General features: G+C 40.0%; 1 protein-coding gene across 2 annotated transcripts in view; it reads left to right on the forward strand.

Annotated features, from left to right (window-relative positions):
* Window positions 1–14,313, forward strand: part of furinb (furin (paired basic amino acid cleaving enzyme) b) — a 197,255-nt gene that overhangs the window by 162,038 nt on the left and 20,904 nt on the right. For both annotated transcript variants that reach the window (XM_021573226.2, XM_021573234.2), the window contains exons 8-10: window positions 705–877; window positions 5,322–5,534; window positions 10,052–10,152. In XM_021573226.2, coding sequence (XP_021428901.2) covers window positions 705–877; window positions 5,322–5,534; window positions 10,052–10,152 — 487 coding nt within the window. The remainder of the gene's footprint in view (window positions 1–704; window positions 878–5,321; window positions 5,535–10,051; window positions 10,153–14,313) is intronic.

Genomic DNA, 14,313 nt, shown 5'->3' on the forward strand with positions numbered 1-14,313 from the left:
GTGTAATGCAGCCTAGTTTTATTTACACCATCCCAGCAGCTATTTTAGAAATATGACTTTGCTCTGTGCTTCCCTGAGCATGCACTTCGTAGGCTATAGTCAAAAGGCTATGGATAATTTTTTAGAGACCACATTAAATAGCCTATAGGCGCAATTGATATTGCGTGCCCAGCGGAGAATCAGAGATGATGGGCGGCATCAGGCACACATCGATATATAGCCTAATAAACAACTAATTCTAAAACACTGATAAATATTGAAATTTCATCCATTACACATTACATGACCCTGCCCTGGACTAGATTTAAAAAATACTAAACTCTCTCCTTGACTGAAATTGAAAAATCCTAACCCTCCCACATTTTCCTCCAGGTAACCAACGTTCTGTACATTTTGATCTGTTCCCTGCTACTTCTCCTCTCATGCTGTCTCTCTCTGTCACCTTCACCTTTTTTCCCCTTTCTGCCTCACCCTGCCTGTATTATTTAGTTTATTTCCCCTCTGACTTCACCCCCCACTCTTTCTATCTCTCCTGTGTGTGTGTGTGTGTGTGTGTGTGTGTGTGTGTGTGTGTGTGTGTGTGTGTGTGTGTGTGTGTGTGTGTGTGTGTGTGTGTGTGTGTGTGTGTGTGTGTGTGTGTGTGTGTGTGTGTGTGTGTGTGTGTGTGTGTGTGTGTGCGTGTGTGTGTGCATGTGTGTGTTCAGGTGTGCGTATGCTGGACGGGGAGGTGACAGACATGGTGGAGGCCCACTCCCTCAGCCTGAACTCACAGCACATCCACATCTACAGCGCCAGCTGGGGCCCAGAGGATGATGGGAAGACGGTAGACGGCCCCGCCAAGCTAGCCAAGGAGGCCTTTCTCCGAGGAGTCACTGAGGTCAGTCATTACTAGAGCAAACATGGTTCATGATACATACCTACCAGATGTTGTTTCAAAGAAACACACATAGAAAGGATAGGATCAACTGTATTGTCCCAGAGTGGAAACTAGTCTTGGACTCACCGTACTGCTGTATCAAATTCTACGTTATACACACATACTCACAAATTATCTTAGAAGATGATTAGGTTTTCCATTATGATATCCAGTATAAATGATTTCTAAAGTAAAACTCTGACAAGTGATGCAACCGCCATACTTGATCTAGAGCGTGTTCGGGCCTGGAGCACCAGCAGGAATTACTGTCATGTCACGCCAGAACTGTAACTATTCACCACTGTCTTATTTGATGGGTTTACTGAGAGTATGTTATTGGCTTAGCAGAGAGCACGCTGTAGACCTGACATGATAGTTACACCTGGTACTTCAGGCCAGAACACCCAATACAATATCCATGTCATACACATCATACACATCTCGTAGAACCACATACAATCCCCTCGCCTAGTTTCTTCCCCTGCCCTCTGAGTCCGAGCAGGCCCATTGGGTTTGATGGAGTGAGCCCCAGATGGATTGGACAAATCATCTGAGGTTAACGAGACCATTCCTCATGTGTCAGCATGGGACATTAACAGAAACCCATTAATACAATGGTGGAATGACAAATGGGAGAGAAGAAATAGGAGAGAAATTGCTGACGTAGGGTCAAATTTAGACAGGAGGGGAATAGAGCAGGGGTTCTCAAAGTTGGGTCCGTGGCCAGATATCAAAATATATATAACAAATCTTTAATGAATATTACTAACAGATTAAACACATTTTGTCCAAGGGATCTGTTGAATAAGTTTAGAGGTTGTAAAATAATACAATGTAATATTATTATTCTACAATTTCTGTTCTTAACTCTGGGCAACATGAGTCTGAGATGCTCACAGGCATATTGGTATTCACTGTAGTCTACCAATTACAAATAGTTCAACTCGATACTTCTTGTATTTCCCATTTTTTTAATGCACTGTAATTTAAGCTTTAAAACGGCAATTTTTTAAAGTTGTAACATAAAAAAAAATCGCTCTGCCCCTTGACAAAATGTGTGGAATTGCAGGAAATTAGCTTGAAGACAGCAAAATGTTCCTTCCAGGGCCTGAGACTTGGTTCGTCCGGCCATGCACTTGCCAAAGTTATAGTAGAACTCCTTGTATGCTATTTTTTATCTCACTCAAGCTGTGTTCTGATTATGAGGGGGTCCCTGATGAATTTTCTATCACAAAAAGGGTCCCCGGTCCCAAAAGGTTTGAGAAACCCTGGAATAGCGAATAGCCATCTTTGTAAAAATGTGGGAGAGGGAGTTTTAATGGAAGTTTTTAATATGGTTTTAATATGATTCATATAGTAAAATCTCATATCTAACACTAGTTTAATGGCAGGTTGATGCTTATTGTTATGAGTCTTAGATAGGCCAGCTGCAAAGCCATACTTTGCTATATTGTAAAAATTCATGAAAAAAAAGTGTACCTTTTGTTGCTAATTTGAAGTTATGGTTAGACATTAGGGTTAGCAGTGTGGTTAAGGTCAGGGTTAAGTTTAAAATCCGGTTTTGAATTCATGGTTGTACCAGCTAGTGACCACTCTGCAGAGCTGCCTCCAGTACAATTTGATGAAAAATGCTAACCTGCAGGATTATAGAGCAATGGAAAGAAAATAAATGCCTGCAGCAAAACAGGACATTACCGGTTTTACTGAAAAAATTCCCGGAAAGATTAGAAATACCTGTTGATTTAGTCCTTAAGAAAACAAGCAATGCATCAGTGGTGAGAATAAAATAGGGATTGTGAGGGCTGTTGGCCTTTTAACTGCCCATCCAGCGGTGAGCAGGAGAGTCCCACTAAGTCATGCTGGGGCAAACCCTCCACAGAGGACAGGGATTAGGAAATAACATTCTCACAGCACTACTTAAATCCATAAAGACTGTGGCTAAGTTCCCTAAGCAGTGTTGTGTGTGTGTGCATGTGCTTGTGTGAGATATGATTTGTTTTGTTCATGTCGCTGGCACTCCCACGCCCCCCTCCACTGCTTCTCATCTCAGTCTCAGCTGGAGTTGAGGCACAATGCAGTGTGAGGTAGAGTGTGTGCCTATTTAGCCCCTCTATCCCTCCCTTCATCTCGCTCTCTCCCCTGCTCTTTTATGCAACCTCTTTCACATTTTCAATCAATCCCTCTATTTCTTCATATCTGTCCAACTGTGCCACTCTGCTCATATCCTTTTCATTATTGAATGTTGTCTTTCTCCACCTCGTTTTCTCTCTCTCCCTAGCTCCTTTCTCTCTCCCTCTCCCTCCAAATGATATCTTCTCCTCAGTATACCTCCTCTCCTATTTGGTTATGAAAAGAAAAAAAGCTTCAAAGTATATCTTTATTGAGATATGCTTACCGCCTGTTGTGATGGAAAGGCCCAATTAATCTGTTTCATTTAGTTGTGACTAATGGCATCTTCATGGAGATGAAAGATGGAGAGGAGGTGGATAAGTGTATTCAGTAGATAATATTATACTGTATCATGATGCCGCTCCTCCCAGTACAATGATGCCCTAATTTATCTGTCTAACAAATCACAGTCAACTAACTGTGTACAGTAAATAGCCTGCCATTGTTTATGAATTACAGTGCATTCGGAAAGTATTCAAACCCCTAGACCTTTTCCATATTTTATTACATTTCAGCCTTATTCTAAAATTGATTAAATTACACACAATATCCCATAATGACAAATCAAACAGGTTTTTAGAAATGTTTGCAAATTTATTACAAAATAAAAAACAGATTTACCTTAGGTAGAGCTTTGGATTAGTAACCGAAAAGTTGCAAGATCAAATCTCCGAGCTGACAAGGTAAAAATCTGTCGTTCTGCCCCTGAACAAGGCAGTTAACCCACTGTTCCTAGGCTGTCATTGAAAATAAGAATGTGTTCTTAACTGACTCGCCTAGTAAAATAAGTACAACTTACATATGTATTCATACGCAAAAACCAAGCCATGTGGTTGAAGGAATTGTCTGTAGAGCTCCGAGACAGGATTGTGTCGAGACACAGATCTGGGGATGGGTACTAAAACATTTCTTCAGCATTGAAGGTACCCAAAAACACAGTGGCTTCCATCATGCTTGAAGTTTGGAACCACTAAGACTCTTCCTAGAACTGGCTGTCCGGCCAAACTGAGCAAACGCGGGAGAAGGGCCTTTGTCAGGGAGGTGACCATGGTCACTCTGACAGAGCTCCAGAGTTCCTCTGTGGAGATGGGAGTACCTTCCAGAAGGACAACCATCCCTGCAGCACTCCACCAATCAGTCCACTCCTCAGTGAAAGGCACATGACAAGCGTCACGTCTGAAGGAAACCTGACACCATCCCTACGGTGAAGCATCGTGGTGGCAGCATCATGATGTGGGGATATTTTTCAGTGACAGGGACTGTGAGACTAGTCAGGATCGAGGGAAAGATGAATGGAGCAAAGTACAGAGAGATCCTTGATGAAAACCTGTTCCAGAGCGCTCAGAACCTCAGACTGGGGGCGAAGGTTCACCTTCCAAAAGGACATCAACCCTAAGCACACAAGACAACGCAGGAGTGGCTTCGGGACAAGTCTCTGAATATCCTTGAGGCAGCCAGAGCCAGGACTTGAACCAGATCCAAAATCTCTGGAGAGACCTGAAAATAGCTGTGCAGCGAAGCTCCCCATCCAACCTGAAAGAGCTTGAGAGGATCTGCAGAGGAGAATGGGAGAAACTCCCCAAATACAGGTGTGCCAAGTAGCGTCATACCCAAGAAGACTCGAGGCTGTAATCACTGCCAAAGGTACTTCAACAAAGTACTGAGTAAAGGATCTGAATACTTATGTAAATGTGATATTTCAGTTTTACATTTTTTTATACATTTGCAAAAAAAAATAAAAAATTGTTTTTGCTTTGTCGTTATGTAGTATTGTGTGTAGATTGATGGGGGGGGGGGGGCAATTTAATACATTTTAGAGTAGTGCTGTAATGTAACAAAATGTAGAAAAAGTCAAGGGGTCTTAATACTTTCCGAATGCACTGTATGCCAGCAGCAGTACAGTGTTTGTCAGTAGAAACACAATAACATACAGTATCACAGGTAAGGAAGGGATGTCAAGGCTTTTACAGAATGGGGGAAAACATCCTTGTCTGGTGCAATATTTCATACTATCAGTCTCTCAACCGGAAACTCACACAAATGCATCCACGCATGCACACACACACACAAAAACTCTCTATCCATCTCTCCACATACACACACTGGAACGTGTGGGTGTGCTATCTATGCCTGTGTGTACTGTATGTTTGTCTAAATATGTGTATGTGTGTTATCTGTGCTTGTGTGTGTTCTAGATGCCTGTGTGTTATCCTTACCTATATGTGTACATTTCCAGGGCCGAGGCAGGCTGGGCTCCATCTTTGTGTGGGCATCGGGGAATGGTGGTCGTGAGAAGGACAGCTGTAACTGTGACGGCTACACCAACAGCATCTACACACTATCCATCAGCAGCACCACCCAGTACGGCATGGTACCCTGGTACAGCGAGGCCTGCTCCTCCACCCTCGCCACCACCTTCAGCTCTGGGAACCCCAACGAGAAACAGATAGTGAGTAGTAATAATAATAATAATACAAATAATAATAATAATAATTTGGTGGGTGCTTATATTCGTCCATTGGAAAAGTGTTTTTTGCATATCCAAACTCCCCCTGAGACACCCCAATAAGCACACACACACACATACCTACATTCACCCTCACCATGTTCTTCAGCTTTGGCAGCCACAACAAGAAACAGATAGTAAGTACCACTGATACACACATACATACACACTCCCACCTTCACACCTACACTCGCCACATATTTTCAGCTCCGGAAACCCCAATGAGAAACAGATCGTGAGGCATCATTAGCAATCCCTCGAGGTCCAGGAGGATCTCTTCATCACACACAATAAAGCACAAAAGCACAACATAAAACAGTCTCCTAATAATTTGGAATAATGATCCACCCACACACCCACAGTAACGGCAACCTTAACCAGAAACTTTTAGCATGTACCTCTGATACACAAACACATACACACATACACACATGAGGAAACCTCATAGAAACAGATTGACACTGGCACAAAAACACACTCATACCTACAGCAGAGTAAACCTCCACGTGAAACAGACATTGATTCATACCAAACTAATGGCCTGAACTCACCAAAGGCGAGCATGTGTATTATTTATTTTGGAATGCATTGTTTTGAATTATAATGACCCAACCGAAGCAGGGCGGGTCCGCTTTGATGCCTCGCTCAATTAGAGCGTGTCTCTATTTTTGTGTTTTATCTCTGCCACTGTAGTCACACAAAACAAAAGAAATCATGTTATCATTCACTTTCTTTCAAGCTCATTTGAATTGGAAGAGGTAGTTAAGGGTTGAGGCTTTAGCATACATGCTAAATTAGACCAATTCATCCACTTGTCAAATCTAATTTTATTGGTCACATACACATGTGTAGTCGATGTTATTGCGGGTGTAGCGAAATGCTTATGGAAACACAACATCACTATCAGCAAAGATGATTGGTGATATGGACTATCCTGTTAGCATACAGTCACTGCTCTGCCTGTCCCGTCCTTTCCACCCGCCTCGCTCTGCTTGCTCCATGTGGAAGAAGGTGCTCTGGTCAGATGAAACCAAAATTGAACTTTTTGGCAACAATGCAAAACGTTATGTTTGGCGTAAAAGCAACACAGCTGAACACACCATCCCCACTGTCAAACATGGTGGTGGCAGCATCATGGTTTGGGCCTGCTTTTCTTCAGCAGGGACAGGGAAGATGGTTAAAATTGATGGGAAGATGGATGGAGCCAAATACAGGACCATTCTGGAAGAAAACCTGATGGAGTCTGCAAAAGACCTGAGACTGGGACGGAGATGTTTGTCTTCCAACAAGACAATGATCCAAAACATAAAGCAAAATCTACAATGGAATGGTTCAAAAATAAACATATCCAGGTGTTAGAATGGCCAAGTCAAAGTCCAGACCTGAATCCAATCGAGAATCTGTGGAAGAACTGAAAACTGCTGTTCACAAATGCTCTCCATCCAACCTCACTGAGCTCGAGCTGTTTTGCCAGGAGGAATGGGAAAAAATTTCAGTCTCTCAATGTGCAAAACTGATAGAGACATACCCCAAGCGACTTACAGCTGTAATCGCAGCAAAAGGTGGCGCTACAAAGTATTAACTTAAGGGGGCTGAATAATTTTGCACGCCCAATTTTTCAGTTTTTGATTTGTTAAAAAAGTTTGAAATATCCAATAAATGTCGTTCCACTTCATGATTGTGTCCCACTTGTTGTTGATTCTTCACAAAAAAATACAGTTTTATATCTTTATGTTTGAAGCCTGAAATGTGGCAAAAGGTCGCAAAGTTCAAGGGGGCGGAATACTTTCGCAAGGCACTGTAGCAATCACATAACAATAATACATTACCGAACATCAGCTCTTTAATGCCACCCCTCAGCCACACTCAGCCCATCCCACCTATCACCATAGACCTCAGCTCTTTAATCCCGCCCCTCAGCCACACTCAGCCCATCCCACCTATCACCATAGACCTCAGCTCTTTAATCCCGCCCCTCAGCCACGCTCAGCCCATCCCACCTATCACCATAGACCTCAGCTCTTTAATCCCGCCCCTCAGCCACACTCAGCCCATCCCACCTATCACCATAGACCTCAGCTCTTTAATCCCGCCCCTCAACCACACTCAGCCCATCCCACCTCTCACCATAGACCTCAGCTCTTTAATCCCGCCCCTCAGCCACCCTCAGCCCATCCCACCTATCACCATAGACCTCAGCTCTTTAATCCCGCCCCTTAGCCACACTCAGCCCATCCCACCTATCACCATTGACCACCCTCCATTGGTTTCGTGTGCCATATATTTTTCAATTGTGCTGTGATGTTTTACATACATTTTGAACCTTTCTAATCGTATAGTATCCACAAATTGTGAACTAAAGATGAAAACCTTTCCTACAAGTATTATTATATAAAATCACCCAACACTGCTATTTGTAAAGTTAATTTTAAGTGGATGTTGTGATTTGTTAACTATTCCTGAACCTGTGACCAGAAACAAGCTACATAGGGGCAATACCAGAATTAATGATCTAGTGATTCTGTCTCTTTGCAGCAAAATCTACAGAGATGAGATTGTTGTATGCCCCATATATATAGCATCCTGTTGGTGGCAAGAATGTTGTATAATAATTTAAATTGAAAAACTCAAGTGTCGAATCAAGTGTTGCTTTTTTGTTTCAGTTCATAAAACCATGTGCCATGGAATCGGTACATCAAAAATCTCTTCCCATTTATTTTGCCACCTGTATGGCTGTCAAAAAATGTTGTCCTCAAATTAAACTGGTATATTTGTATATTTATGCCAATTATTTTCATACAATTTGTATCTATAATATATGGCAGACAAACAAGTTCCCTACCTTCTTCAACTTGCATCCTCCATTTTTTGTGGTAATGCTGCAATCAATTGGTTCTAAGTCTGGATTGAGCAGACATTCGCATATATTTTCGATAGCTGCTTATGTGACATAACGCCATCGTTTCTATTCATAATATCATTAATAAATATAATAAAATTGTCACACACAAAAATCCATAAAGAATGTTTTATTATTAATCACTATACTGTATTTGAGTTTAACCATAACATTTGTTGTAATATTTGTTCTATCTTTTCTGTAGGATAAAACTGAAATTATAACCAGCTTTGTATGGCTTGTTTAAGAAAGGGCGATACTTTAAACAAAATGTCATTTTCAATCAGTCAGAAATGAGAAGTTGTAATCTGTATAAAGGCAAAAAGGCCAGTTTTGAACAAAGTATGAGCCTTTCTTAATAATCCACTGGAGAACCATTTTGGGTTTAAGTATAACGTATGTATGAGGGAAGCTTTTATTGAGTGAGATGTTTAAATTTTTTTATTTCATAATTTTTTTCCTCCAAACTGGTATTCATTATATGAATAGGCACATTTAATTTTGTCTGTCTTAGCATTTCAAATTAAATTAAATATTTTGGCTCATATGATTTAAAAAACGAGTTGTCTGGAGTAGGCAACGTAAGTAAACTGTGATAGGACCAAAGAGTTAATCAATGTGATTTATCCATAAATAGACAACTGTCTACCTCTCCATGGTTGCAGAATCTTCTTTATTTTTGCTAACTTTCTATTGAAATGGATTGTGATAAGTTCATTTACATTTATTGAGATATGAATACCAAGTATGTCTACTTCACCATCCGCCCAATTTATTGGTAAATTACAAGGTAGTGTAAACACGGTGTCTTTTAGCGATCCAATACGTAATATGGTACACTTTTCATAATAAATAGATAGGGAGACAATGGACAACCTTGTTGTACTCTCTTAAAAGTTGAGAAGTAACCATTATTTACTATTTTACACCTGGGGTTGCTGTACATAGCTTTAACCGATTGTATATGAGATTCACCAAAATTCAAATAATCCAGGCATTTATATATAAATTCTAGTCGTACTTTATCAAGTGCCTTTTCAAAATCTGCTATGAAGACCAGGCCTGGTATCTTTGATGTTTCAACTACTTAGCATGTTAGCTAACCCTTCCACTAACCTTAACTCTTTTAGCTAACCCTAACCCTAACTTTACCCTTTGACCTAACTCCTTAACTTAACCGTAACCGTAACCCCAACTCCTAGCCTAGCTAACTAGTTAACGCTAGCCACCTAGCTATACTTCGTAACATATCATATGTTTTGCAAATTCGTAACATATTTTGTAATATATCATATGAAATTTGTGATGGACATCCACAAATGAATACAACCATACGAAAATTGAGTGTCTGAGATTTACGTACAGAATAATACGAAATGCTCTGAGACCAGATTGCCTAGGCAGAAGTCACCTAATGACAAAATCCTTACTTGAGATCCACATACTCAAACTTCTTTTGCATAGATAAATAAAGCATTTACACAAGTTGTTTAACTTCCATGCAAATCAGATAGTTTCTGTGAGATCTCTATATAACTGATGTTGTTTCCTCTTCTCCAAGGTGACTACAGACCTGAGACAGAAGTGTACAGACTCCCACACGGGGACGTCAGCCTCAGCCCCCCTGGCTGCTGGGATCATCGCACTGGCTCTGGAAGCCAAGTGAGTTATCTCTGTTACACTCTAATATCTCCGTTAACCTGCCATCTCTCACACGAGAACATCTCGTCATCTCTCTCTCTACAACATCTCTATTCAATTCGTCTCTCAATAGAATATAGTCTCTCAATATCATAAGACAACCGACTGGCAAAGAGTAGTGTGTGGTGGAAGGTGAGTCTGGCATGGCCAGCCAGTGATCAGTTCTGTAGACCAAACTCTTAAAAACAGAAGATGCTAAGTACAACCATATAGGATTCTTCGGTTAGTCTCCTTAGGGAACCCTTTTTGGTGCTAGTTAGAATCCTTTGCAGATTGTAGAGTCTAGAGCCCAACCAATATGGGATTTCTTAGTCCGATAATGATACCGATTTTAGGGAGGCAAAAGTCACCAATTACTGATATATACTGTAGATAGTCAAATATATCTATGGCAGTGGATAAGAATGCAGAAGTGTAGGTTTTTTAACAAAATATTAAAATTAACATTATTTAACAACATTTGATTTGTAGTTTACATGATAACCACCAAAAAGCAACTATATCCTCTATAAATACAAAACAATTGTTCAGTTTACCTTCTTAGGTTTGTGAAGATGTATCTATATATGGCTGTGGATAAGAATGCAGAAGTGTTTGTGCTGAAGTACCACAAGCACACTAATAAACAAGGGGCTGAATGAATTTAACTTTGTGTCAAATAAATCTGAAACTGCAAGGTGACCAAGTTCACAAACGTTGCTGTGAAATGCAGTAACATGCAGTTTGTCATGTCACCACTAGATGTTAGCATTTGTATTGAGTATATTCATTACAGTGCTTACAGTCAAATGTCATGTAAAGAAACACTTGATGGCAACCTTGCAATGAGAGGGGTACTACTTACTTACTTGAACAATCAGATGAGGGAGTGTGATGGGGAGACGAGAGACATGCATTTATTTTATGTAGTGATCCATCAATGATTTGGTTATTTATTAGATATAATAAAACTAACCATTCTAAATGCAAAGTGGTAATCGGATGTCTTATTCAAACTCAGCTTGCGAGCTTATCATGATGTTTAAAATGGCATTGTAGACAAACAAATTGACACATCTTGAATTTTTATTTTATTTTCAAAATCCACAATTTAAACATACAGAGTTTCACAGAAATGTCCATTTGATTTTGGGATCATTTAAGATGAAAGCTTCAAACGTGTTACTTTATTTGTCACTTAAGCACTTTATTTAACTTAACATACCCTTGCAGTCCGCCAGTTTCCATCTCTGTACAAAGGCATGGTCTTCAAGCTATGGAAGATGGCAAAACATTGAATAATAATAATAATTATTATTATTATTATTAATTTGCAGTTTTCTAGACACCCAAAGCTCTTTAGAATGTAAGGGGAAATTCACCACCCTTACCCCAATTAGGCCACATGGCCCATCCACTCGCCTCTACAGAGGACAAAAGTAACAGTTTTACATTTTTGTTTTCTACAAATATTTTGTTACACATTATTCATACAGTTTACATGCTTTTTTTATGGTCATTCAACTTGTAATTGCAAGTTGGAAGCTCTGGCATCTTTCTAGAGCTCCAACTTTCTGACCTGAAGATCACTGACGTCATGATTTTACCTAGTTTTTTTCCCCAAGTTTCTAGTTGTCTTGAAAGCACCAATACTCTTGCAATGCCATGGGATCTTTAGTGACCACAGAGTTGTGACCACAGAGTTGTGACCACAGAGTTGGAACATCCGTTTGAAGCCCCATCTTCTTCAAGTACTTAACACTTAAACATCATTAAAATGTAATGAATGTTGTAAAAGTGTTTGGTATAAATTATAGTGATTTGTCTTTGAACTTACTGGCTTGTTCTTGTTCATTTCAGCAGCATATTTTTCTTTGGCTTTTGATTTTCTGTCTTTCCCTGGTGGCATTCATTGCCTTTGTGCCCACAACTTGAAAGTGAACACAATTGAATGGGAGACTTTTACACTCCCAACTGAGTTTTTTTCCTGACAGAGGTTGTGTATCTATTGAAGGTCGTTCAGAAATGATTCACACCCCTTGACTTTTTCTACATTTTGTTACGTTACAGCCTTATTCTAAAATGGATTAAATCGTTTTTTCCCTCATCAATCTACACACAATTCCCCATAATGACAAAGCAAAAACTGTTTTATTTATTTTTTGCTAATTGATTTAAAAAAAACACTGAAATATCACATTTACATAAGTATTCAGACCCTTTACTCAGTACTTTGTTGAAGCACCTTTGGCAGAGATTATAGTCTCGAGTCTTCTTGGGTATGACGCTACAAGCTTGGCACACCTGTATTTGAGGAGTTTCTCCTATTCTTCTCTACAGATCCTCTCAAGCTTTGTCAAGTTGTATGGGGAGCGTCGCTGCACAGCTATTTTCAGGTCTCTCCAGAGATGTTGGATCGAGTTTAAGTCCGGGTACTGGCTGGGCCACTCAAGGACATTTAGAGACTTGTCTCGAAGCCACTCCTGTGTTGTCTTTGCTGTGTGCTTAGGGTCTGAGGTCTGAGGTCCTGAGCGCTCTGGAATAGGTTTTGATCAAGGATCTCTCTGTACTTTGTTCTGTTACTCTTTCCCTCGGTCATGACTAGTCTCCCATTCCCTGCCGCTGAAAAACATCCCCACAGCATGATGCTGCCACCACCATGCATCACCATAGGGATGGTGCCAGCTTTCCTCCAGACTAGGGCTGTGGTGGTCACAAAATTTAATCAGCTGGGGATTGTCAAGCAAATAACTGTCGGTCTCACGGTAATTGACCATTCATTAACATAAACACATTTAGCATCTCCTGGCTTCCACACATTCCACACATTTTAAAAAGTATAATAAATCCATGTAATATAGCCTACACCTTCACAATAAATCCATTATTTATTTTAGACAGGTCTAAAGAAGCATGATATAAAGAAAATGTAGTCTATTTCAGAAGAAAAGATTAGCATACTCTTTGTTGTCCTTATGTTAGGGCCTGATGTGGCGGTGCCAAATGGCTGTGGGCTACACTAGTTAATTTAGCAGACAGAATTTGTTTATAATTCTGTTTCATTATTTCATATTATTTTATAGTATGAAGAATACAATTGAAAAAAGCTGAATATAATATACATATTTTCTCCAAACGATTTGAGGTAGTGCGCACATGCGGCTATTCTTGTTAACAAAGAAGTAAGTACTTCTATATGTTTAATTTAGAATTATTAATGTAACTCTAGTTGTTCTACAAATGTTGGGCTATATGTTTTCATTTATAATACATTGTAAGGCTACAAGATGAGACTCAAATGATGATATGAAAAAAAGTTGCTTGAAAGGCATGAGCTCTGCTTTTTTGCGCATATTGTACACACTCTAATACTCTCTCATTCACAATTTGACAAGCACTTGATAATGCCTCAAATTACATGGCAGCATCTCCTTTGTGGCCATAATGCACCCTAAAAAAATCCATGCCTTTTGCGGCCCGGAGTGCTGCGTTTGCCCTGAATGTGCTGCGCAATCCGAAGCGTCTCTCACTCGCATGGCTCTCCATCACACGATCGGGTCTTTCTCACAGGATACATGTTAAGACAGACACATCGGCAACGCAACTGCGAGCGTCCTTATCCAATTCCGAGGTGCATATTGAAGATATTGGATGAACTGTCCACATGTACTTTTCGGCAGCCAACAAGATGAGTAGGCCTAACAAATAGCAAAAGCACTAGCCTATGTCAATCTACTATCCCCATAGTACAAAAGTCAACCTATTATATTCTGTGCGATAAATAAATATTCCAAACCGTCTGTGACAGTCGTGGGATGCGATAGATTGTAAATTAATACAACCACTAGCATAAAACATTTTTTTTTTTAATGCAAAGTAGCTAACGCAACAGATCAGAACGTTTTGCTTAAAAGGTTGATAAACTATTAGGCTATTTTTTCCACATTATAAGCGCAGCAATGCACAGATGGTAGTAGGCTAAAAGCGCGAATGTTCCATTAGCGGAAAACACCATTATCAAAAGTGACCGCAAATGCAATTATGCATGTAATGCTTTTATTATAAAGGTGCATTTTTATGATGAAAATTAGTTTGCAGTCACTTAGAAATGAAGTGTCCATTAAAATAACATCAAATTGATCA

Source organism: Oncorhynchus mykiss, chromosome 2, assembly GCF_013265735.2.
Source record: "Oncorhynchus mykiss isolate Arlee chromosome 2, USDA_OmykA_1.1, whole genome shotgun sequence".
NCBI lineage: Eukaryota > Metazoa > Chordata > Actinopteri > Salmoniformes > Salmonidae > Oncorhynchus > Oncorhynchus mykiss.